We start from the raw sequence: 27,582 nt of genomic DNA on the forward strand, positions 1-27,582 counted from the left end.
TGAGACAGGGTCTCAGTCTGTCACCCAGGCTGGAGTGCAGTGATGCCATCATAGCTCTCTGCAGCTGCAAATTCCTAGGCTCTAGCAGTCTTCCCACCTCAGCCTCCCAAGTTGCTAGGAATACAGGCACATGCCACCACACTCAGCTGATTGGTTTTTTTTTTCTTTTTTATAGAGACAGGGTCCCACTATGTTGCCTAGGCTAATCTTGAACTCCTGGCCTTAAGTAATTCTCCTTCCTTGGCCTCTGAAAATGCTGGGATTATAGGCATGAGCAATGGTGCCTGGCTTTGATTGACATTTAATATGAATTTAATTAGCTTGGTATGATGACAACTTTAGATTTAAATTTTCCCTACTAGATAGCATTGTAAATGGGGTTGGCACACTCCTGCCTCAAACCTGAGATAGTGAAAGTTGTGAGTAATGGGGTCAGCTGGCTGCCCTACTCCACTGATCCTTTTGATACAGGCAGCCGAATGGCTCCTCTGTGAGCAAATGTGGGCTCTGGTGAAAGTTGCAACTAGTGTCCCCAAATGCTTAATATCCTGATTGTACAAATCTGTATTAACAATTATTGCTGAAGAACAAAATAGGAACTATTTTCTATTTCACTGGGTATGTTGGCAACTCTTTGTGTGGTGTTCTCCAATTTGATCCTGTTTCAAAATGACTACATGGTGTTCCCTGGTGCCTTGACATCTTATTTTGTTTCTAGCAAGTAGTTAAAGCACATTATTATGTTCTGTGGACAAATTTTCTCAATGTACTTCTTCCAATGTTTTGATCTGACCAAGAAATTTGACAACTTAAAACTCACTGAGAAAAATAGAATAAAATAAAACTCAAGGAGTTGTTTAGAAAAATGCCATTTCAATCTTAACACAAGGTACCAAGAGAAATAAAAATGTTTTACTCACTGCGGCTGATTTCCTTTCCCCTTTAAGGAGTTTTCCAAGAATTTCATAACCATCAGTTGTTATATTTCCAGCTTCCTTGATGTCTTTTTCTATAATTTCATAGCAGTCAATGTAAATCTTAACACTTTTTGAGGTCACTATAATATGAACCTAAAAAGATAATTTGTTTCCATTATAAAATTTCTACACTAAAAAATTAGCTGACTCTGCATAGTTTAGATCAGATTTTTTTGAAGTTTTTTAAGCTATTCTCATCCTAAATCAAAAGTCTTACTCTGAAAATCCAAGAGCAGTTGGCAATGTTGATGAAATCATTTGCTAATAATATGAAATTAGACAAGCCACTTAACCTCTGGTCTCAGTTTCCTACGAACACATACACATGCATAATTTCTTATTTTCCCACTATCTACTCTTACTGAGATGACCAGAGAGGATATAGTAGATGAAATGACTTTGTAAGCTATAAAGAGCTACCCAAGTAGAGGTTAATAAATCATGTATATACTATTATATTCACTACAAAGAAATTTCAGATGTCTTCCACTAATTTTACTAAATTCAACTTTCAGTCTGTTGTTCCCCAATCTCAGGCAGAAATAATCTGCATACCATATAGATACCTCATACAGTAAAGAACTAGCACATGTCTTCTATAGGGATTCAACTCTGGAAATCAATAGAATTCAGGATTCAATTTTCTTTTAAGGAAAGAAGTTTATATTGATTTATTTTTCATTTGCTACTGAAGACACACAGAATGTTAACAACTCTATTAGTATGGATAATTAATAAAAGGTTTGTATTTCAACAATGTAAAGAATGGTCCTGGGTAATCCTTGTCTTTATAGTTATGCTCAGAGTTTCTACTTATCACAGCACAAATACTCAAGTAAGCCCTTGACGATGACTTTGAAAAGTTTGGCAGCAAATTAAAAGGAACAGAAATTCCCTTAAATGCTGTCAGTCAGTAAGCATAAGAATAATTTCTAAAGTATTTTTAAACTAAATATTTTTCCCACATGGAATCACCGCCAAACCATAAGTTTACTGCATCTGTGATAAATATAAATTCCATATTTCTTTTATATAAAAGTAATACATAACTTACTAAAAATAAAGTTTAAATGCCCCCAGGACAATCAACTAATACTGAACTCAAGAAGAACACCATGCTAGGATATTTTTTATCTAATAAGAACCAAAACTTTTTGGCTCATATATGAACAACCACAGATGCAAACATTGACAAGTCATGTGAAAAACCACAGTATCCAGAAAAATTATTTCAAAATTTTTAATTTGTGACAAAATTATTCCAGGAACACTTGTCATTGAATGCTAACCATAGAGAAACACATTCTAAAAGCACATTTTGCTATAAGGTATTCAGTGTGTTTTACTGCAGTTTAAACAAATGCATAGTTACATTTCAGATTGGGCCCTTCATCTGTAGATCATTGTGCCAAGTGTGTAGAGTAACCAATCTATTTCCTAAATGATGTGTTGTTGGTCCCAGACCAGTAGAAAAAAATAGGGACCCTCTTGTCACTCATCTCCCTTCCCAGACTCTGCCATTCTAGTTCTCTTTCTTATTATAAATGTCTCACATGAATCCATGTCATCTTTCAACAATAGAAGGGAGACACAAAAAAAGCTTTTCAAGAGAATCCCCAGGAATGGATAACTGTCTGTCATTCCTTAATTAAACTATTTTAGTTAATCCCTCTCCCCAAAGTTCCCTCTCCCTGTCACTAATTTCCTGCTCTTGAAATATTGCTCATTCTCATCCCAAGTTTGAAAAACTTCAATTCAGGAATTAGACAGAAAGTGAAGAAAGAGGGCTTGAATCCCTGGCTCAGTTAAAAAATGTGAACAGCTGAGAGTGATTGAAGGTGGTACTTGAATTGATGAGATGAGAGTGGGTCAATGGGATGGGGGTATTTTATACTTGCAATTTGCAAGATGCTAGATCTTAGATTAAACTGGTTCAACACATACACACACACACACAATGGTAACTGTAGAGGTAATAGATATGTTAATTAGCTTGATTGTGGAGATCATTTCACAATGTATGTGTATATCGGAACATCTCATTATACAGCTGAAGTATACATAATTTTTCTATATGACATCTCAATAAAGCTGTTTAAAAAGAAAGAACGGGTTTAAGGAATGGAGGAGAAAAAAGAGCACAGTGGGAATAAAGGAGAAACTAAAAGAAAGATTATTAAAATAAAAAACAAAGAAGAAGGTAGAGAATTTGGAAAGAAAAGACAGAGCTTGTGAGGAGAAAAAATAGGCATTATATAAAACCCAAGAATGCAAATGCCTTTCTGGGGAGGCAAATGGTATAAAGAAGAGAATGTCAAAAAAAATTGTCTGATTTGCAATCATTAATATCACTACAGACCTCTAAAAAATACTGCCTTTTAAAATTTTTAGATAAAATGAAGCATTCCATGACAGTTGGAAATTTTAAAATAACAGTTACCAAATGGTTATCAGTGGTTTAGTGGATGATCAGATTCTCAATATCTTCAGTGGTTATGAAAGGAAAAATAAAAATAGTCCTTTTTAGCAAGTTACTCAAATGTAAGTTTCACTGAGCCACAAAAGTTCATAAGACCTTTGCCAGATTCAACATCTAAGATCAGATAAAGATCAGTTGAAGCCAATAACACTTGCTAAACTAGAACTTGCTTTTCTGATGAGGCATTTATTTTACTGCACTTCACTATGGAGGTCTGTAAACCTTTAAGTAGATATACGATTGTACTCAGGGATTTTTGTTTTTCCTTTTTTTTTGTTATCACTAATATGTACATTGAAGCTTCCTTGAGCTTGATGAGGAGAGTCCTTTACCATCCTTATCAAAAATCTGATTAATGAATAAGAACAACACTCTGGAAAGAAAGCAAGATTCCTCAGGAGTAGAAACAGTAAGAAATACTGCTAAATCTACTCAGGTAGAAGAAATTTCTTCAATTTTCACTAGAGAATCAGCTTGAACTGGAAACATCTGTCTTTTATGTATAAGGGCTAATCTTTCTACATGCCACACTGGAGAAATTTTAAAGCATCTGTGCAACAACTGGTATTCCTGTTAACATAATCCAATGGATGAAGAAATACTATTAAAAAGTCAATTCCTACACATAAAGGGGAACAACACACACTGCGGCCTATCAGAGGGTGTCAGGTGAAAGGAAGGAGAGGATCAGAAAAAATAACTAATGGATACTAGGCTTAATACCTGGGTGACAAAATAATCTGTATGATAAACCCCCATTACACGTTTACCCATGTAACAAACCTGCACATCTTGCACACATACCCCCGAACTTAAAATAGAAGTTTTTTTAAAAAGTCTATTCCTAACTTCCATTCCTAACCTAGATCGTTCTCTTTATTTCTAATGCTTCTAACTTCAGTATTTTCTAAGTAAGAAGTGCTTCTTATTTGTCAACGAATTGTCCTTTAGAAACCTGAAAAAAAAGGTTTCTACTATCTGCTGGATGTTGACATACAGAAAATTGATTAAGATGATCAAGAATAGACAATCCCTAGAATGCATCTTAGAACTTTTAATAAGATTTTCTAGAGAATTGTGTTTTTAAAGAATAAGTGTGTTCACATAAAAATTAATCTCATAAACATTTATCTTAATTATTTTGGTAGATATTGATAACTTTTGGATTGATACAAATAATTATTCTGCATTTCACTGGCATGTTTGTACTTTTCAATAAAATACAAGCAGAAGAAATATCAATTTCTGCATTTCACTGGCATGTTTGTACTTTTCAATAAAAAGCAAGCAGAAGAAATATTATCAATTAAAATATAATCCACTAAAATTAAGCTTTTCAAACTAGATAACATAAGGATTCATAACCAAATGGTAAGCAGAAAAGTAGGTGGATAATATTATATATAGTATGATTCAAATTTTAAAAAGAAATAAGCATTAAAAATAAATCAAAATATTACTCGTTGTCTCTTGATTAGTATATTGTTTTATTTTAAATATTATTTGAATTAACCAAATTCTCTAAAACAAGATTTTACTTTTAAAAGACATAGTTATAATTCTGCCAATTTAACATGACATTTTAATAAATAATAAATTTGTTTTATTTTTTTCTAGAAATAAGACTCAAATAATCTTATGTTTTTACCTTATGAAAACTTCCATAAAATAATGTCTTTACTTCTTCTGTGTCAAATGTAACCGTTTGCACCTCACCTCTTGTATCCTTGTTAAAGAATGATAAAGTCTTGCTAGAAGCTGTAATCAACATAAAAGTGTTATTAAATCATATGCATTGTATAATTTTTATTTAAAGTATTAGCAAATAATTCTTGTTGGAAAGATTTCTTTAAAAATATAATAATTTCAGTTATGATAAAATGCAATTAGGATATTTACTGATGTGTTGTACTTGGAAAAGTTCAAACATAAAAGTATATATCAAATAAATATATATATAGTCTATATTCAGAAAGTTTTTTAAAAGAGAAAAGAAAAACATAATCAAAACTAAGTATGCATGTGCCTTAAGATAAAAATTCTTACGATCTGCAATCACTCCAACTTGTGGTTTGTAGTCTCTGTCTGTGATTTGCCAAATTGCAAAAGGGTCACTGGGAGTTTCTGGGAGAAGTCTGAATAATAATATAATCGTGTATGAAGGAGGGAGTCCATTTGGGTGTAGGTCTCTGTTGGATAAAACAAAAGAAAGAAAAAGGAGAGGAAAGAAAAAAAGAAAGGAAGAAAGAAAGATTGATTGCTTTAACATCAAGAACAGATACTCTTTTAAATCTTTGCACCAGAATCTCATATGGGTAGTATTAGAGGCTATTTATACTAATCTGGCTCCTTCTGACTTCTCCTTAGAAGGAGAAAAATTTAGGAAGCACATCAAAAGAACAAGCACTAAAGACCAGTTATGTAAATTATAATCGATTATTTCTAATTTGATAAAGTCACAAAAGTCTGGGAAATTACAAAATAGTCTTTTATCCTACTATTAATAACTAATTTTTCTAGACACAGAGTATTATAAAATTATATGATAATTTTAGAATGATAAACATTATGACTATGGGTATCATTTAAAGAGAATGAATCTTACTAAATATACTTAATTTCCAATGTCAGCTGTATGAGATCATAAAATGGCTTAAGGTTTTAATTTCTCTCTCCCTCCCTATCAGTAATACTTTTTACACTTCCAAATTTCTCCCCTGAAATCAAATAAATCACCCCCAGAGCTCATATATTCCCAAAAACAAAATCCATTTTAAATATGAAGGCCATATACATGTGCAAACATTTAGTGATGATAAAAGGATGGGAATTGATTGAAAGGAAATGTTTCTTGGCCCTCAGCTGTAAGACAAAACCAAAAAAAAAATTGGTCCCATGTGTCCCTCCAGAGTTTAGTCAATCATTGTTCTGGGGGAATCTTTGAAGCGGAATTGATGGTTTTCTATCTGAGAACATTTAATAACACTTTCTCCCTGAAGGTAAGAAAAAGAACCAGATAATAAGCTCATAGAAAAGAAGCTATTCCTCCATGAATTTTGATAGAGGACACAAAGCTTTCATGTCCTAATACCACACCACTAATGCCATCTTGCTTTTAAAACATATGCTCTGGGTAAGCTGACATGATGTCTTTTATACATTCAAGAACTATCTTTATAATATTCTATGTTAAAAATATTTTCTTCACATCAACTCATCTCTCACCTAGCCCATTTTTCTCCTTCCTTAATTAGTGCTTGTGAAAAAATTATGTAATTGTATTTATGTTTCTTTCCTTTCAGCCAAAAGTTCTGATGCTTGAGAAAACAATAGGCTGTCATAAGTTAAAATGTAGAAATCATATGTTGAGCTGACTGGAAGAGTTAAACACTGGGTATTACAGTTCACTGAAAAACCTAGAACTCCGAGCCAACATGGTTAACCATTAAAGGAGTTAGAGACTTACAATGTGGTCAAACTACAACAATACAATCTCTGCCTCTTAAAATAAATTAGCTTTGGTTTTAGTCTGAATTTTCCATCAGCTTTCTCAGAGCATTTCATATTTCAGACATCATTCCTGACCCTGTCCTGAGCTTACAATACCTTAATTTCTCATTGTTCTTTTCTTTCCATAAATTGGCAAACATATTTTTCAGCATAAAAAGTTTTCATTTTAATGAATAAGAAATACAGAGTTCAGTTATCATACTCAGGTGCAAACATTCATGAAGTAAAATAACATCTACAGCTACACAACAGATTGCTAGAGCATCAGCCAATAAAAACTACATGCCAACTGTCTGATCATGGACAAGAAACACTACCTTTCATTTTCTAGAGGTCGGAAACACTAAAAAGAATGCTCTCGGTCTGCACTTATTCCATCCAGTATTCTGCACCACAGGGAGAGATGTTCAAAATATTAAGTTGCCTTCCTGTTTTAACAGCTTTTCTAGCCTTAAATTCAAAAGGGTCAGTAATCTGTTACCAGCATGAGCTTCCTGGATCTGGCAATAACGAGGCCTGAGTCTTAGTCTCCTGTGTGCAAACAACTATGTAACCTGGAAACAATTAGCCTAACTGTATTTAAGAAAACCAATCAGGGTCATCCATAAGCAGTCTTCTGACAATTCTAAAGTCCCAGGATTCTGGGAAGTCAGCAAATATTCCAAGAACTTTTTGCAGGTCTTAAGAAAAGGAAAACCTCCTGTTGTCACACTTACGCTGTAGGCTGATTCACAAACGCATTCTTCTGAATCCTGTAAGCTGAGTAGCTGGGGAAAGACCCTGACTCCAAAGATACTCCTTGTACAGAAGCAAAATTCTTTTCTGTCAGGTTGTATGCTTCAAGCATTTTAAAACCTTTACATCAGAAAAGAAAATATTAAACAGAGTACATTTTAATTATTTTATTGCTTAAATCTGGAAATTAATTTGCCCCAAAGTATAAATGCTTACCTGGTGAGGTGTAGCCATCCAAATAAATGAGAGGACAACCTGCAATGTACAGTGTTCTTTAAGTATGATTCACCAACACGATGTACAAATTATATATGCACAGAAAGTAGCAATGAACGTATTTCAAGTAATAAATGACATTGTTCATTTATTAAAATAACTTCTCAATTTAATATTTTATACATTATTTCTTGTACATTTCCTATGTGTAGGAGAAATTATACTATTAACCAGTGTAACAAATATTTCCCTAACATTCTCTAATCCAATTGGACTTTTACAGTACTCTTAAAAATAATAAAATAGAATTACAGGAGGAATTTTTCACATTTTTCAATAGATTTAAAGAACTTCCCTCCCAGGGAATTTTAGATTTCTGCAAAGGTAGGAGGAGCTTGTCCATCCCCAACCCTCTTCTCTGCCAAGTCTCCAAGCCTCACACTGGCTACCAAACACCATGTAACAGTAACAAGTGTGCAGTAGTTTTTGCTCTGGACCCCTCAGAGCTGAGGGAACCAGATGGCTGCATCCAGGACTACTTGGGACAGAAGAGAAACCACTCCAGCCCCCTACTCACTTTCATCAGTGCAGCTCCACTCCGAACTTCAGCATAAATTTTCATAGTAAACCAACAAAGTCTGTTTACTCTAACCAGAGTTCTTGTTTTTAAAATAATGTTTAATGGAGGGGAATATTATATTTGTAAAGCATAGCCCTGTCTAGGATCAGGGGTCTGGACTAGCCACAGACCCCTGATCAATTATGTAGGATAAATTGCCTCCTGGTAATTATGGAGGATTAATTGCCTCCATAACCTATACCCCAAGAATTGGTGTTAATGGATGGTGATAAGAATAAATCGACTTAAATAATCAATTTTTGGTTCTTCACTGTAGTTAAAAAGCTGAACTTGAAAATCTAAACCCAAACAAACAAATGGGAACCAAATGAATTTCTGAGGAACCATTTTTCTTCACTGCTCTCTTGAAGCATGGATGTTGACAGAACAAATACCAATTGATTACTAATGGGGAAAACCTTCATCTCACAGAAACGCCTTCTATATGCAATTTGAGGCTGAGATTAATTTAACCAAATGTCATAGGCATTGGGGTGGTGGGAAAAGGATATATTGAAACACTTTATTTCCACACAAGGAAATTACATATTCAAGGCTAAAAATGGATTTCTGACAAGCACACATTTAGCATGATCACAATAGGAACAGTGATTCATCAGGTTCTCAAGTGATTTCCCAGGATCTATTTATGCACAGACTTGATCCCACAAAGGATATAGAATTGTCTACTAAGTAATTGTTTTTCAGAATAAGTGAGGTTATAGATCCATGTTGACTGTGACTTACTTGAAGTGGCAGTTTCACAAACAAATGTAATAAGATTGTCTTCGATCTTCTCAAAAGATTCAAAGTCGTCCACAATGAACACGTGCCGTTCACTTGGTTTGCTGGCAATGTTGGCAAGCTCATTGTAGTCGACATCAGCCACACCAACTACAAAGACACTGAACCCTGCAAAGTAGCATTTATAGAATGAATCACGTATCTCTTTTTTCTGTCCTTGTTGTTAGAACAATGCAAAAAAATTCTTATCAGAAATGATGCTGTATTTTCTTAATGTATGCAGCAAGTCCTTTTACTTGACGTGAACTCTCTTTAATAAATACATACTTTTTCCAGGTCTTTCTATTTTCTGGTCTAAAGAATTCATTTAATTTGATTTCCTAAGATAAAATCCCAACAATTCAAATAGGAAGATTTTAATAGCAGAAAGACTTCATGTGGTGCACACTGCCTTCCACAGATCCACAGTCCTGATACACACATGAGTTCTGCAGCCATTAATATTTTAAGCTTATGTGACTCAGAAGTCAAGAATGGGCTTATTTTAAAATCTGGGTTCTTGAAACTGATTTTCTCAGGAAACTCAGGCTCAAAGGCAGAACTCTGGCCATCTTGAAAATGGAATCTACAACTCTCATTGGCAACAGACGGGCTATGACAAATAAGCAAATTTAGGCTATGACAAATAAGCACATTTTTCACTCCGAAAGCTAAATTTGACATCAGGGGAAAAAAAGCTATATAAGGAATTAGAAATATATTTAGATATAAATAAGGTAACATGAGAAGCAAATATTTATAAGCCCAAATTTAAATCTACCAGGAGTCACAAACATGCAGAAATCTGTGTAAGGTGTATAACATAATGGCAATACATTTTATAAAAGATCAGCAAGAACAACCTCTATTGAAAAAAAGACAGTATGACTTAGCACTAATCATAACTCATAATTTTAGCCAAAGAATCATGCATGTACAGATGACAAGTTCCATGTAATTACTTTATAATTTACTACAACAAATTATGCATAAGATTCTCTCTAAAAATATATCCACCTTAGACCTTGCTTGGGACAGCAGGGGGTAGGGGGGCTGTTAATGCAAGTACTGGAAAGATCTACTTTCACCTCTAATGATCTTAAATAACTAATCCAAAGAACAGTGTTACCAGGAGGCTCTCAGTATATTTGATTGGCAAGATCTATCCCACAGATGACTCCCTAAGACCTCAATACTCCTTATTTGCAACATATCTTTTAGCACTCATTAAGTCTGCATCTGCAAAGATGTGCTAAAGCTAAAGGCTTCCTTTTCTCTCTCCTTGCACAGGAAGCAGTATCAAGATTCATTTCTGCTATGGCAGGAAGCCTGCTCTAGCATCATCTCATTATCATTGCTTTCTGTAGCCTTCCAGCCAGTATGGGAAAATGTGGTTTGCCCCTTGTCAATCCTGAACCACATCTTATACAAAGAATACCCCATGTCATTTTTGAGCAGTTGCAAACCATTCCATGATTAAATATAAACTAGCATTACGAAGGTATACCGTGCAGAGTGAAACAGAAACAATAAAGTAACATCAGCAAATTTAGTCTTTTGCAATCATTTGTGAACATTTAAAAATGTTAAAATTGCAAGTGCAATCAAATTCATGTATGTGCTTGCCTGACTGCTGGATGACCAAAGCCGCCTTCTTGACCTCATCCTGGGACCGACCATCCGTGACCACAACCAACACCTTAGGGACATTCTTCCTCATGCCGCTCTCCCAAGTCAAGACTTTCTCCTTGATAAACGTGAGGGCCTTGCCTACAGAATGTGGCATGGAAAATTTTAGTGTCACTTCAGTGAAAACTACCCAAATGCCATTAGTCACACCCAACTGATAAGAATCTGGATATCAGCATGAGATAATACACTCAGTTCTGCCACTACAAATGCTTGAAGAGTAAAGGTCTACATATACACATACCTGTTCTTGTGTTTCCTCCTCTGTACCTAATATTCTGGAGGGCCCCAAGGGCTAGGGCCTTGTCATTGTACGTGTTCAGCTTGAACTCAGACTTGACCTCATCGCTGTATTGCACAAATGAAACCTGAAGGAAAATGTGGTTTGGCAGTGAGCATAAGTCATCTCATTTTATGTTTCAATCTTCAAATGATTCTCTAGCTGCAGAATAAAGCGGGGGGGGGGGGGGTGGTGTAAAAAGTATCTCAGACCTGATAGAATATTGTAAGCTCTTTATAGCTAATATTACAACACCTACTGCACTTGTCTCATTAAATTCTTTAATTTTCAATCTTCAATGAAATTGTCATAATTGACATTAATAATGAAAATATACTATATTCACGTTGTGCCTTTCTCTAGGACATAGAAAGGGATGAATAAAGCTGGGGAGTGGTGAGATCCCAGGATTAGACATGAGAACATACCATCTCGAATCCAAATGTTGGTTAAACAGTTGACTCAGCCAACTGCTACTTCCCACTGACTATATCCGTTCTTTACGGCAATACAAAAATGTCACATGTGTGATTATAATCATCCCTCATCACAAACTCATTGAAAATGGGATTTAGTGGAAAAAGTACTTTGTACTCAGGAATCGCTGGGTTCAAATCCTAGCTCTGGCATTTAATAGCTATGTGACAATGGATTTTTTTTATCAGTAAAATGAGGATAACTATACTTACCTTCTAGGATTGTTTTAAAGACTAATAATCCTGTATACAAAGTAACTGGTACATAGATGTTAATAAAATATGATCAGTATTTTTTGTTAGAAATACAAATTCCTAAAAGGATGAAAAAAGCTTGCTAGTGGAATTAATGTGGTTAAATTAAGAATATAACCACATTAAATTAAGAATATAACTAGGGTGAATTTTTACTCTTCTTGGGTTGGATCAATGTCCAGAGGATTATTTGAGGATTTGAAATTTAGTATACTACTATTCCATAAAAGAGGACAAGTTTTGTTGATGAAATTGTTTGTGGTTTATTTCAAAATAGCTTATTTTCATAATGCCACAATGATGATCAAACTGCCAAAATAAAGAAGAAAATTCACCAAAGAAATGGGAAAGAAAAGGAGAGAATTGTTTTTTAAAAAGATAGTCTTTTGCTTTAAGGAGTCAATGATTTAGATAGAAGATTAGATAGAACAGAGTCACACAACTAATGACAATATGAAGTGATATTTGTTGTAATGCAGCAATATAGACAAAATACTTCAAAAGCATGGAATGGGTAAAGCCATCATGGAACCTCACCAGAGGGGGTGAAATTTTAATTGGATCTTTTAACTGTGTTAGGGTTACATGATGATTTATTCTTTGAGGCCCCTCATGGAAATATAAACTTCTCTAAGTACTTCAGTATAACAAATATATTTGGAGTGATTTCAGAGCAAGATAATTGGTAGTTATCCTTTTAAAAAAACAAATGAAATACGCTTTAGCTCAACAATGGACCTTCTTCTGGTCAAGGTAATTATCTGCAAAGTAATGATAGAGGCAGCAAGTTCCACACACCCACTCCAGTCACTGTTTATCACTGATTCTTCTAACTTCACAGGGGATGACAATCACAAAGAATTTAATATCCAGAACTTTGGATGAACTTCTATAGAAATGTGTCATGATTGGAAGTTTTAAGCAGGAAGTTAGAGTCCCTTAGAATCCCCTAAGTTCTCCAACAGGAATATTATCTAGCCAAAGATAAAAACTAAGGGAACATTTATTTTTCTATTTATTTATCATTTATACCAAATTCCCTCCCAAAAATACATGAATAAAAGAAATAGCAAATAGGAGAAGGTCAAAACAGAGTTTATATTGAAAAGACTTTTTACTTAAAAAGAGAAGTTCAAAGGAAAGGCAAGACATCACAAATGAGTAGCCACTGGCGGAATGACACTAACCTGAATCCCAGCAGGACTGATTTCATCAAAGCCTCCCACAGTATTGAAGATGAATTTTACAACTTTGTTAAAATTATCGTCCCCGATGCTCCAGGAGGCATCAGTCAAGAACACAATATCTGCCTTGGCCCCTTTGCATACTGCAAAAAAAGAAAGCAGAGGAAGCCCCAAATCTCATGAATTCTTTCATTTAAATGAAATCACATAATTGAAAATGCAGTATAACACCTTGCTACGCAAAGTGTGGTTCTGCAGCAACAGCACTGCCTGGGAGCTTGTTAGAAATGCAGAATCTTGGGTCCTACCCCAGACTTCCTGAATCAGTACCAGCAGTAATAAGATGACTCACATGCACAATAAATTTAAGAAGCATTGCGGGGACCCTCAATACCTGCTCTGGAATTACTCCATTTGTTTAGATCCATTATGCAAAGATACAATCTTACTTAATGGAACTCTTCAAGTAGTTTTGAACAATAAATGAGAGGAGAAATCAAATAAAAAGTTTGGAGATTTGGAATGTAAGTATTAAAGATTGACTTTATGCAAATAAGTCCTTTTTTTTTTTTTTTTAGACAGGGTCTTGCTCTGTCTTCAGGCTGGAGTGCAGTGGTGTGATGATCTTGGCTCACTGCAAACTCCGCCTCCCAGGTTCAAGTGATTCTCCTGCCTCAGCCTCCTGAGTAGCTGGGACTACAGGCACGTGCCACCATGCCCAGCTAATTTCTCTATTTTTAGTAGAGACGGGTTTAACCACATTGGCCATGATGGTCTCGATCCACCTGTCCCGGCCCCCCAAAGTGCTGGGATTACAGGCGTGAGCCACCGCACCTGGCCAAGTCCTTTGTAAAATTTAAATTAAGCCACTAGAATCATATGCAGGAAAGGAGAAGATTTTTATTTGAATATCTAGACTTAGAGGCTAAGAAAAAATTCCAAAAACAATTAACAAAATTTTAGTTTATAAAAACTTAACATATAGAAGTATAACACCAAGAGTGAACCCTAACGCAAACTGTGGACTTTGGGTGGTGATGATGTGTCAATGTAGGTTCATCGGTTGTAACAAACGTACCACTCAGATGTGGGATGTTAATAGTGGAGGAGGCTGGGCATGTGTGGGGAAGGGCAGTCTGTCTGGGAGATGAAAAATCTCTGCATCATCCCTGCAATGTTGCTATGAACCTAAAACTACTCTAGAAAATAAAGCCTATTTAAAAAGAAAAAACTTGTTTTTAAACCAAGATTATTTACTGAATTTCTTTCTGTATCTAATTTAAAGGAATCCATTATTATTTTACCCTACAATAATACACTTTTAATTTTTAATTTTACTTATATAATAGGTTTAACGAAGTTTTAACATTCTACATCCTTCTAAGATAAAATAAAAATATAATCTGAAATGCTTTCTATTAAATGCTGGAAACAGCATATGAGAAAAGAATAATACAGTAGTTATTTAACTAAATTTAATTTGACAAAGTGCTAGAGAATTGCCCTCAAATGCTGAGAGATCAACCTTAATAAATCAGTATGTCGTTTCACCAGTTCACTGCAAGTTACAATTATCTTTCAAATTTTGGTGAATGGAAAATTTTTTAGCATTGTATAATCCAGGGAACTTCTCAGGTTGGACACCAGGAATTTTAAAGCCAACAACCTCAGGGCTTCGGTCGCAAATATAGCCAAAAGGGTTCGCAGCGCTTACTGATGCCAGCAGCTAGCAGAAAGAAATGTCCACCATGTAACTATGGACCATGGAAGACCTAAATCTGTAAAACTGAGGAAACAGACTTCCAGCTGAAGATCTGGAATAATTTATGACTGATTTTATTCACACCAAAATGTGCCCAGAGATGGAGAGAAACAAATTACTGGTAATCTTTTCTTTCAATCTAAAAACTCTTCAGCAGCAATAATAGATCAGAAATGTTCTATATTAATTGTAAATGATGCACATGCAGCATAAATAAGAAGTCTGTAACTCCCTATCAGCTGAACGGATTGCCTATTTAGCTGTACTTACCATCCCGGGCTGGTGGAATGGTGGGAGGGGGAGGAGGTGTGGGTGGCTCTGTAGGGGCTTCTGTTGGTTTCACAGCTAAAATTTAAAAATAATAATTATAAAAACACACCATGTGCACATTTGATATCCCAGAAAGTAAATTTTAAGAGCAATTTAAATCCTGGATACCAAATCAAGTCGTACAAAATGAGACACCATTGTCATCGGTACTGACATGCTGGGGATTTTATTCCATCCAAATTGATGTCACTGGTAGTCATTCAACATCCACTACAGCTACAGAAAATAAAGATCTAAAGGGAAAATGTAAGGCCTTCAGATAGGGTCAAATGAGTAAAAGTCACTAATATGAATTCACCTTCTCAGCGAGAGCCATCTCTCCCTCCTTTAGCCTTCCTCAAAGTAGCACCAACTCGATAACAGGGACAACTTGCAAATTGCTACAGAAAAAGGTCCTGAACCAGCTTTAGACTCCACATTCAGGAACCTGCCATCATCCCATCATTATTGCTACCCCTACGGAGAGGTACCTGCACAGGATTCACTTAAGTCTTCCTTAACTAGAGCATTCTATTCTAAAGCCTTATGAAAGCTTTCCAGAGTCCTCAAAAACTTACTGGTATGTTCTTTAACAGAGACTCCTGGTCCCTCGAGATTTGGTGTCTGCACAAAAACAGTGACACCATAATCAGTGTCTGGTGAAAGGCCAGTGAAGCAGTGACTGGTTTCTGATCCACGCACTGTAATTTCTTGTCCCCTTGTTCCTGATTATGACAACAAAGGAAAATGCCAGTGTCATCACCAATTATATTTCAAGAAAATTTTATATAGCATTGTTATAAACAAAATGGCATCTTCTTTACTGAAATTTAAAATGTTTCCACTACATGCTCCAGATCATTTTTTTCTTTTTTACACACATACCATCTGCAGGGCTTAGTTTTAGCCTGTAGGAGGTGGCTGCCCGGTGAGGTGACCATTTGACACAGAATGTATCCCACCCAATCTGGTAAGTTTTCAGATCTGTTACATTTAAATATACTACAAAATAAAGAAAGAAAGAGATTTACTTTGTAAATTGAGGCAAAAAATGTACTTTTAATCATAACACAATTTTCAAACTTTCACTGTGGCTGAAAAAAGTTCAAAATTGTATTATGTTTCCTTATAAGAAACATACATGAATCATATTTGAAAATGTGGTACTGCCAAAATAGACCCCCCTTTCTTTCGCTGATTTTCAAGGAAAGGAAATTCCATATAGTCCCTCTCAAAACTAAGAATTTCAAAAACATCTCATGGAAAATAATGAAAACAATTTCTAAAAGGCTATCTGCTAAGTCGTTAAATAGGTATCAAAGCAATGGTGACCTTAAAATATATCTGTGGACTGAATCACACTAATCATGATTCAATGATTAAGTCAAATTAAATCAATGAATTTAGGTAATATATATCTTGGTATCGAATGTCAAGAAGAACTAAGTAGCATCACAGATCTAATTTTACAGGTCATTCATGGATAAAATGACAATTTCTATAATTTTTATCTTTTAAAATTCAAAATATAATATTTTATGTGAAATACACAAATTTCTCACCATATATATTTTTATATACTCAATTATAATATTTATGTATTTGAATAGGTATTTTGTCTAACCAGACACAAAATAGCCTGCCTACATAATGCTGAGGAAACATGTATATGTTCAGAAACAGGAAATTAAAACAGGCTGACCTGGTAATTTCTACTATAGTTTTTCTCACAACCATGAAAATATCCATGACTCACATGTAGTGCCTTGATCTGTCAAGGGGACACTGAGTCCAGAATCATATTGAGCATAAACATTCACATCGTAGGTGGTGCTGGGATTGAGATTGTGTAAGGTATATGATGTCATTTCTCCAACAAAGGCTTCCATGGGCTCATTGGAACCTTTATTAACAACCACAAAAATACACAGAAACATGCCATCAATAGCATGAAATTTTGCTTAAAATTAAAGATCTTATAGTCAAAGGGTATTATGAACACGATTAATTCCATAGTCTTCATACACTTACTCACTGGGGCACATGCTACATTATATGACAAATATGAAACTGTAAGCAGACACTGAACTCTTCACCCTCCTATTCTCAAAGCATAGCACAGTATTTGGAATATAGTAGGTATATAATCAATGTTTCTTTAGTGAATGAATTCTCAAGCTTCTTTCTCAAGCCCTATTTTGCCAACATAGTGTTTTGCATATAGTAGGTGTCCAATTGACACTTTTTCATTTATTGTAGAGATAACCTAAGAATTTCTATCTTGGACCTCATTCCACATACTTTGGCTGCTAAAGTCCTTAGTTACCAACCCCTCTTTCTTTTTTAAGTTCTCTTTCTATTTCTTACATAGGTTCAAATTTTACTTCCTTTATCTTGCCATCTCTCTTTCATGTTTTTTCTAGTTCATACTCTTACTGGATATATGGAAGATGCCCTAACAAATCTGCATTTTTCTTCCAGTTTCTCTAAGAATACAGACAAAATATTAAAACAAAAATAACAAATAATTTAATCAAGGTGATACTAATTTAGGTGAAATTTTCAGAGGGGATTTGAAAGCAAGGCTGTCATGAATAAGCTGCATGGAATCTATGCCCAAAATAAAATAATACCTGGGCATAGTGGGAAAAATACAGAGGTATATTGATGTAATATGCATCATTTCATGATCATATAGGATGTCTGAAGACAGGCATCTTTGATTTTGCAACTTTATGAACCAAGTCAAACTTTTTAATCATGACATTTAATAAGAATCTCATCTATACCTATAATAACAATGGTACTTTAGATGATTGGCTTAAAATGTTATTGCCAAAAACATTGCCTTTGGTTACAGGAAACTTGGTGTGATCTGAACTCTCAGGAGAACCCAATAGTGGGGGATGAAAGAGAAAATACCCTCATATGCAAATAACCCTCCAAAACATTTCTATGATGACAAAGGCACTTCCTTACCCACTGGCTTATATACTATTTTATATCCAAGAACTGGAGAAGGTGAAGGATCCCAGGACACCCTGAATCTTGTATACCATTCGTCAGAGATGTGTATGTTCTGAGGAGGAAGGAGTCCCACTGAAAACAAACATTGACACACATTACTGACCTTTTATTGGCACACAGGGAGAGCACAAAACTTTAAAAGTATTGGTAGGAAAGCCCAATGGGAGCAATTTCATAATATCCCATAATGTCTTTATCCAGAAAACAATTAAAAGGCATTGAAGTATTCAAAAAATGCTTAATAGTTTTCCAAATTTAAACAGCAACTCAAATAGACTCAAGAACTAGTGATTTCCAGAGCAGCCTTCTCAGCAGGAAGCAGTATCCAGAGAGGAAGTGTTCTATGACTCAGGATTATAGAAAATAAAAGAGATCTCAAACCATTTTTAGAATGTCATACATTACAGATTGTTGGAAACAGAAAGCAATTTAGAAACTATCTAGTCCAACCACTTCATCAAATACATAAGATATTATTTGCCCAAAACCACCCCAGCTACCTAATAATGTTTTTTCCCTGTACCTCTCTATCCTCCACCAGCATTACCTAGAATAAATCCTTAAGCTTCCAGAGATACTGCCCCCAAGCCCACAACTTATGAAATCAATGCTGTTCAGGTAGTATGTTAAGTAGTTGCTGAGTTGACTATTCACAGCATTGAGCAAATAACGAATCCAACTTGAAAAACTTCTTTTTCATAAGAAAAGCAAAACATGACTTTGGCCCTTCCTGGAAAACCCAAGATCTAGTTTTAAAAAATCCACTTTGATAGCATGAAATTCTGAAATATGCCATTTTCCCCAGGAAAGTCCCAAAATATAGTCTAAAATCTGAGAAAATTTAAAAAGTGAGGTCGTTAAAATCATCTTGAGTCATGTGAGTCTCCATTGACTCAGTGCTGTAGACAACAATATCAATAAATACAGATTCTTGACCTTGAGAGACTGAGCTGAGTCAACTCTAGTCCTGCTTTTCCCTTAGGAGCTTTCAAATGTCACCTCTTCAAATTCTGTAATGTTGTCAAGATCATTTAAGCACAAAAAGACTTTTGGCAAGTGACTGCAGAAAGACACCTGAAGTCATGTTACTTAAGTAGATTTTTGGTGAATGAAGTGTAAAACAGCAATGCAATTATCTACCAGTAACAAAACTCAGATCTAGAGTTCATCCTACCTTTATGCTAAACTAGTGGCTCTCAGCCATTGCTGCACATTAATTAGAACATCAGCAGGTCCAGCCCACACCTCACACAGTTACATCAGTATCTCTGGGAGTGGAACCCAGGCATAAGTATTTTTAAAGCTCCTCAGGTGACTGTAGCAAGCAACCACATTAGAGAATTTTTAAACCCTAAGAAATTACCACCAGTATAGTGTAAAAATGGGTCTGAACATTGATAATTCTATGCAAATTGCTTAGTACAATAAAAAATACATTTTTCTTTTTTAGAAAAAGCTAAATTTGTAGACAGAAAATGATTGCTGATCATCTCACTTCTGTATTTATGACTTAAGATTCAATCGCAATGGAATATTTCTTACTGATACTATATTGACTTAACAATTTAGTCTTAACCGACACCATACCAGTTGAAACATTATTCAGAGAATATGCAATAGTTTTCCAAAGAAGAAATAAAACTATCTTAAGCAAATAAAAATATGTAGATGGTCTTCTTTTTCTTCTCTTAGTGGACCTTTAAAAAGTTAAAAACAAATTCCTTTCACATGTCATCATTTTGACAAAATTTAATGTCTAATAAAAATAATATAATAGTGTGGTATTTGAGATGTATTGGTGAAGATAAAATTTTAAGGTTTTAAAAGGTATAAAAGTAACATTAAGATATTGACAATTTCAAAGCAAAAAAAAAAGGGGGAGTACAAAACACTTACCAGTTCTTCCATTTCCTGTTAGATGGCCACCATCTCCATCTTCATAAACAGCAATAACAGTAATTTTATATGGAGTGTCAGGTTGCAGGGGCTGCAGTATTACATTGTTTCTTCTGCCTGGGACTGTGGTCTATAGAGGAAGTTAAATTATAAATATATTACCATCTAGAAGACTTCCAGATCAAAAGACAGTATTGTTTTATGTATTCCCATAAACAGTAATAGTAGTTTTTTCACATTTTATTTTTGTTACACAATGCTCATGACAAGACAAACTATCTTCACTTCTTCTCTGCAGCATAGGAGAGTGGTTTTAGAATCAGACAGCTCTGGGTTCAAATCCCAGATCAGCCACTTAACAGCCATGTGACTTAACATCTTTGAAGAAAACTGTATTAAAAGCAGTGCCATGTATGCTTCAGAACACCTTACTGAGTATTCCAGCACTCAGTAGTAAGTTTGTTTCCTTCAGATCTCATCATCACATGTTCCGTTTTCATGTACAAATACGTACCCAGTACCCGCTGTGGACCAGGCACAGTGGGACAGGTATTAGCTACTGGGAATCCACTGGTGAGCAAAAATTGACTAAGTTTCTGGCCTCAAAAATATCAGTTTGGCTGACACTAGTTAGCTGAAACAGATGAGAATACATTCAACTACCTCTTCGAAGAGGAAATGAACCAGACATCTCAATCTCTCTTCTAAACCTATGCTTTGCTTCTACAAACAACATGGATAAGGTATGCCAGTGAATCCTGGCCTGGAGTCCTATAACTACAAATGATAAATTGTATTTTTAATGTTTTCGGAAAGTAAAGGGAAATTGCATATTTGTCCATGGCAAGGCTGAACAAACACTAACCATGAGTTTCTCTGCTTTGGCAAACTAACTGTAGTAGTACTGTTTATCTCATTTTGATCAGAAACTATAAATGGTAGTTACGTGTGTTTCTTATTAATAAAAATAGGGACTTGAATTAAAGGTTACTATATCAAGTTCCAGTAGATGAAACATTTCATCACATGGGGCTCAGGGAGGGAAAATTATCTAAGACGATCTATGTGGTAAAAAGATGGCAAACCACAGACCTAATTTACAATCAACATCTTGTGCAATATTCTGCAAACGTATCACAGCAATTAATCACTAAATTTCAAATAAAGCAGTTAGTTTTTCCATTTTTCCACTCATAACAAATGGATGTGCATAGTGAGGGCTATGAGTAAGCTACCAGAAACTTGAATCTGGTTCTGGAAAGACAAACTATGACACTCAAAAAGTTTGAAGCTAATAGGAGAGTATTTATATTCCAAAACTAAAGTGTACCGCAAAATGTTAAGTTTAAAGAAAAGAGAGATCAATTAACACTGGAATATTTAAGGGAGACCTTGTAGAGGAATTAGATTTGAGGAAAGGGTAAGATTTGGATAAATACATTATTTGAATATTAACTTAGACATTCCAGAATGATAGGTATCATATTTCACTAAACTTGGTTCCTGTGGTGTCATTAGGTGGTTAGAAATGTTCAGTTAATCATGTGATAAGATAGTTTTTCTATCTGTCTTGAGAATAAAAATGAGCCCAAAGACGTTGCTTCTCTGTGGTATGGGAGGCCAGAAAGACTAAGTAAGCACATTTGGGTGGTCCCAACGTCATGTCAGAGAAAATCCTAAAGTGTGACTATCAAGGACTCAACCGTACTCACAGCATACCTCTAAAGAAGTTTAACTTCACTGTCCATTCAGCTAAGATGATAAAATGTGCCAATAAATGAGTATCAGACTTACATATTCATCAATTGGATCACCAACAGTGGGAGAATAGATGATCCTGTACTGCTGAACTGGCCCATCAGCATGATCCCAGGCTACCGAGAGGCTATTGGTTGTTTCACCAAAGACTCTCAGGTTCCTTGGTCCACTGCGTGGTACTAAATAAATAAAATACAATAGAGTTTGTTGCCTGCCTGTGAGCATTACCTAGGTCAGATTAAGGAGGTTGCTTGCATGTGTTTCATTCACCATTCACTCAGATGTTTCCTCCCATATAATAAAATATACATTTATGGTTTTAATGTGAAATCATAAACAGTGTATTTCAGAGCTATGGTTACATGCTGAACTTTCAGTGACCTAGAGCTAGCTTTGAAAGGTAGACTAGGAAAAAGGGGAATTATTTTAACCACTATAACTATATCTATTCAATAAAACATAAAGACTAAACCCTCACATTTCCAAAGTCCCCATTTGGTAAGATGATTCACTGCAGAGTAGAAAGAGGGAAAAAAGGAAGATGCAGAGCAGAAGAGGGGAAAAAGGGGAGAAACCCCTCCTTAACTCATGTCCCAAATAAGAACACGAACAGAAGAAGTTCGCGTCACACAAACAACAGTCACAGACCCAATGTTTTCGCCTGGAATGTAAATGTAGGGGATCCCAGGCAGAAAGCACCCATCTCTCACCACCCCCCTCCCACCACTCACTCAATCAGAGAAGCCCTGCCAATCTAGCTACAAGGGAATGGAATGGAGAAAGGATTTCTGCCTCACGCGTTCGGCCCTGGGCAGGGCTGGGATTTCCCTCTCCATCCGAGTACAGAGCCACAAGGTTCACGGAATAGAGTGTGTCCGGAATCAGCCGCTCCAGATGCACCATGCGCGTGTTTCCTGGCACCACTATCTGCAGGGGAGGAAATGCCAAATTCTGCTTGACAACAACTCAAATGCTTACCAAGTCTTCAGTTAGTCATCACAATAGTATTTATAATAAAATGTTGAGCCCAGACACATCAGAAGCCAACTGTGCTTCTCCATAAGATCCACCCAGACCATATCATTAAACAAAATTTGTCCTCAGAAATTACCTTTCCAAAAAAAGTGACCTCATCCTTGACCCTTAGTAGCTTCAGTTATCTCCATTTATGTTTGTTATAAAGATTCTCAAATATAACATGCAAGGCTCATGATATTTCCCCAAAAAACATCCTGCATGTTAAATACACAAGAATAGGAACTCTTATTGTGGTGGGGGAGATTTTGTGTTGAAATAGAGACTCCATACAATACATACAGGTAAAGTTGTCTTAATATGTCCTACCATACCTGGACATGAAAATCAGTGTTCTTACCAAATGCATATATTGTTAATCATTTGTTTATCTTTGTCAACACTGTTTATTTTTGCAAAGACTATAAGTCAAATTAGTTCATAAGTTTATTTTCCCTTAGGTATTCTGATACTATGCTTATTGAAATTAGCAATTTCTGATTTCTAAATTGTTAGTCTACTTACAAAACTGAATAATGTTATGAATTAAAGATAGATTGGGCAATTTGTAAGAACCAGTGAAGGTAAACTTTAAACTATTTTCATAACAAAGACATATTGACAAGGTCTAGCAATGATTTACATTTACTACTGGGGTTTTTAACTCATCCAGCTAATTCACATTTTCCCAAAATTCTTTTTATTCTTACTAACCCTATAATAAATACACCTACCTCAAGTCATCAAAAACAATAATTTAAGTATTATACACTGGCATGTTTGTGGTTTGTGTTCTCCCAGGCTATCAAACATGACACAAACATGTGACTACATTCATCAGGAAATGCAGTTTCCATGACAAAATTACTTACAGATTCTGAGGGTCTTGTGCCATCCACAGGAGAATACACAATGCGATATTGCAGCACAGGTCCTGGTGCAGGGTCCCAGCGAACATCGAGGCTGTTAGGTGTAGGATTGTATACTTGGACATTTCTTGCCAGTCCTCTCATCACTGAGGAAATGAAGGCCAACATCTATTTTTTAAGTCTGTTTATATATCTCAAGCTTTTGTATCACTTTTCCAGAACCTACATTCTGTAACAGGATAAAATGCTATCTTCTTTATACTTCTAATTACCTACACACAAAGGCAGATTAAAACTCTCCAAATCCAAATTTAGTTAAAGTTAGCAAGTATGGCCTTTGTCTATAAGGAAGCAACATTGTATTCACTTAAAAACAAGCTAATACACGTGGTGGAACTGGATTGGCCATAAAGGGTCATGGGATAGAGAAAAGAAATAGGAAAAGTAGTTTCAGTTTTCTAACATAAGTAATGGAGAGAGGAAGAAGAGACATTTTTTAAGAGTCTGCCTTCTAAGTAAAATCTGACAACAGCTATTGAGCTCATCTGATTCAGTCAGCTAGTTTCAACCATTCATTACTTCTTCATTTAACAAATTGCTACTCGATATCTTTGTGATTAATAGAAAAGGTAAAAGGAGAGAAAAATAAGATATACCCAGTTCTTAATTAACTGCCCCAATAGGAACTTAGAAAAAGCTACCAATTAAATTGATGTACTAATTCCAAACTCTAATTTAACCAATAACATCATCTTCCTAGACCACTAATCCTTAACCAAAAGAAGACATTCATGCTTGGTTCCTTTTAACTATCAGCAAGTATATTTTTAAAGCCAAAGAAATATTTCTAAATCTGCACAAAAGCCTTTAAGCAATACTACAAAAAACAGTAAAACCACATAAACTGCTTCCTAAATGAAAGCATACAGATTTTAAGATCAAAAAAGCACTTCAACAAACTAACCAAAGACATATGAAATTAAGTAATGTGCCAAACAGATTTCAACAATTTGCACTATGAAAGCCAATTGTAAAGTCCTTCACAACAATTTATAAAGCAGAAAGCAAAGCTCAATGAATTTTTGTCAGTGAAAGAGATTAAGCAAAGTAGTATACTGATGATTATATGTACCTTTACAAATCTTGAAATTATTTCAAAAGAAGATGCCATTATAAATTTGTTATTTCACACAAAATGTTAACATTTGGTGTTAGGAAGGTAAACTATGGCTAATTTTTATGTTTTTAATTCTATCACACCAAACTTTCCTAATTCTCTTTAATGGGCCTTTATGGTCTTTATAATGAAAAGCAACACTTATGATGAAAAATTAATTTTTTGGCTTTATTACTTACATGTCCTTCCAGTATCTGATGTGCGTCCCCCATCACCTTCAGTATAAACGGGAACTACTGTCACAGTGTATGAGGTATCTGGCTGCAGATTCCTAAGAATGGCATAATTGGTATTCCCGGGGATTGGTACCTAAGGATTTTAATAAAACAAAAAGCATTGACTTGAAAAATTTGTGAAAGAAATAATAATTCAAATAACACAATACCAACTCAAGACCAAGTCAAGAAGTAGGTTCTGTAATATTAGGATGTCATAATAAGCCCCCACATGACCTGTTACAAGAGGTTACATATTTCCCTATACCCCTCCAGCCACCCAATACTCCCCACTTAGAACTTCCCAGAACGGCCACTTCTTCCCCTGGCCAGGGGGAAGAATCCTGGCCACAATCCCTCTGTTACCCAGGCTCTAAGGCATCAACTATTTACCCTCTATAAAGTCTTATTAAATGAATACGAAATTCTTCAGCTCTAAAGCAAACTGGTTAACTCCTTCAGTTCCACTTTTAAATCACTCAGCTACCATTTAAACAAACTAGCATTTCTTACTACAAGAAATAATTACCAGTTCCTCTGGACCACCTGCTGCTGGTGCATAGAAGAGCTTGTACTGACGAGGATTTCCCTCTGCATGGTCCCAGCGGACATTCAAGGTGCTGGTAGAAGGGTCATACACTCTCAGGTTCCTTACAGTGTTTAGAGGTTCTGAAATGCACAGAAATCCCATCACAGTATAGTGCTAACAATCAAGCACACATGAAACACAGATTCACTGATATCTCCAAGGCACCCTAGAACATAGCAGGCACCGCACAAACATTTGTTGAAGTAGTGAATAAATGACACACACTGTGTCCGCGTCAGCCTGATGCATATGTCTCATCTATCCACAAGACATTTTGGTCTTAGAGCACCTTTCTATCCTAGAAAGTAACTTCTTTCTCCACAAACAGAGACAAGTAATTCCAAGCAAGGATGTTAAAAACGATCAATATGGCCAGGCACGGTGGCTCATGCCTGTAATCCCAGCACTTTGGGAGCCCAAGGCAGGTGGATCACTTGAGGTCAGGAGTTCAAGACCAGCCTGGCCAACATGGTGAAACCCCATCTGTACCAAAAATATAAAAAATTAGCCGGGTGTGGTGGTGTGCACCTGTAATCCCAGCTATTCGGGAGCCTGAGACAGGAGAATCGCTTGAACCCGGGAGGTAGAGGATGCAGTGAGCCAAGATCATGCCACTGCACTCCAGCCTGGGCAATAGAGCAAGACTCCATCTCAAAAAAAAAGAAAAGAAAAAACTATTAATATTATTTCTAAATGAATTTTTAAATATTAGTAAAACTTTGTGTCACCCCAGTGTTTCCAGATAAAGAGATGATTCCATTCTAATAGTAGCTATTAAAGAAGCTATAGGAACTCAGGTTTCACTTACTGGTCTTGCCTCTTCCCGTCATCCGACCTCCTTCACCATCAGGATACAGAGAGGATACGGTGATAGTGTAAGGAGTGTCTGGCTTCAGTTTCTGCAGGACCACGCTGTTCTGCCGTCCTCCTATTGTGGTCTTGAGTAAAAAGGGTCTTGGTAAGTGTTAGCCTTGCTCTCTCCATCTCACTAATCTGTTAGAAAAAGCTCTTTCTACAGGGAAGCTGTTTGAGACCCTTGTCAAGTTCCAGAATTACATACCACAGTAAAGGTTTAACATACACCTTGTGGTATAACTTCAAATGTAAAATATGCACCTCAAATCATAAAAAGGATTCCAAGCTTTAAACTGGTGACCCCAGAAAGATATTTCAACTTGCTAGCCACCAGCACTGCAAAATTTCATCCAAAACACATTTCACAGAACTCTTCAAAAAAAAGGGGGGCGGGGGGATTAATCATAAGTGAGCTACAAAGGGACTTTAAGATATGAAACAATTGCATAATTTTAGAGGCTCCACACCACTTAATATTATTCTTACTTTTTTAACAGATGTTTTTATTTGCTTTAGAAACACATTAAAATGATTCAGCATACAGTATAAAGCTCTTGGTGTTTCCCCCAAGAACACTGTCACTCTTAACAGCCTTAGCTGTGTTAACGACATGACCAGACCTTTTGCCAGGCCACACTCAATCAGGGGTTTCCAGTTGTCTCCATGATACCAGCCCCATGGTATGAAGCTTTTCAATTTACTCTAATTATGGAGCTTAAAGTTTTTATTCGTTACTTAAGGCCATCTAGCTATCTTGTTGAAAGAAAATTTGTACAATTTATTAACAGTCTACCGAATTCAGATGTTTATGTCATACTAATTAAAATCGCATGAAAATGGCACACTGCCCAAAATGAGTGCACATGTAGATGGCTGGATGTGCTAGAACAAACCAGATGTTTCCAACT

The 27,582-nt window shown here is 35.6% G+C and overlaps 1 protein-coding gene across 6 annotated transcripts in view; it reads right to left on the minus strand.

The window, feature by feature from the left end:
- Positions 1-27,582, minus strand: part of COL12A1 (collagen type XII alpha 1 chain) — a 152,741-nt gene that overhangs the window by 23,127 nt on the left and 102,032 nt on the right. For all 6 annotated transcript variants that reach the window (XM_055113891.2, XM_057302545.2, XM_063605381.1 and 3 more), the window contains 21 exons: positions 26,628-26,757; positions 25,760-25,899; positions 25,195-25,324; positions 23,842-23,984; positions 22,753-22,882; positions 21,992-22,134; positions 20,198-20,327; positions 18,254-18,373; positions 17,031-17,177; positions 16,160-16,276; positions 15,853-15,999; positions 15,236-15,310; positions 13,207-13,346; positions 11,253-11,376; positions 10,946-11,089; positions 9,284-9,448; positions 7,918-7,956; positions 7,683-7,821; positions 5,503-5,645; positions 5,105-5,214; positions 921-1,070 (listed from right to left, as the gene is read on the minus strand). In XM_055113891.2, coding sequence (XP_054969866.1) covers positions 921-1,070; positions 5,105-5,214; positions 5,503-5,645; positions 7,683-7,821; positions 7,918-7,956; positions 9,284-9,448; positions 10,946-11,089; positions 11,253-11,376; positions 13,207-13,346; positions 15,236-15,310; positions 15,853-15,999; positions 16,160-16,276; positions 17,031-17,177; positions 18,254-18,373; positions 20,198-20,327; positions 21,992-22,134; positions 22,753-22,882; positions 23,842-23,984; positions 25,195-25,324; positions 25,760-25,899; positions 26,628-26,757 — 2,706 coding nt within the window. The remainder of the gene's footprint in view (positions 1-920; positions 1,071-5,104; positions 5,215-5,502; positions 5,646-7,682; positions 7,822-7,917; positions 7,957-9,283; positions 9,449-10,945; positions 11,090-11,252; positions 11,377-13,206; positions 13,347-15,235; positions 15,311-15,852; positions 16,000-16,159; positions 16,277-17,030; positions 17,178-18,253; positions 18,374-20,197; positions 20,328-21,991; positions 22,135-22,752; positions 22,883-23,841; positions 23,985-25,194; positions 25,325-25,759; positions 25,900-26,627; positions 26,758-27,582) is intronic.

This window comes from Pan paniscus, chromosome 5, assembly GCF_029289425.2.
Source record: "Pan paniscus chromosome 5, NHGRI_mPanPan1-v2.0_pri, whole genome shotgun sequence".
In the NCBI taxonomy this organism is placed as follows: domain Eukaryota; kingdom Metazoa; phylum Chordata; class Mammalia; order Primates; family Hominidae; genus Pan; species Pan paniscus.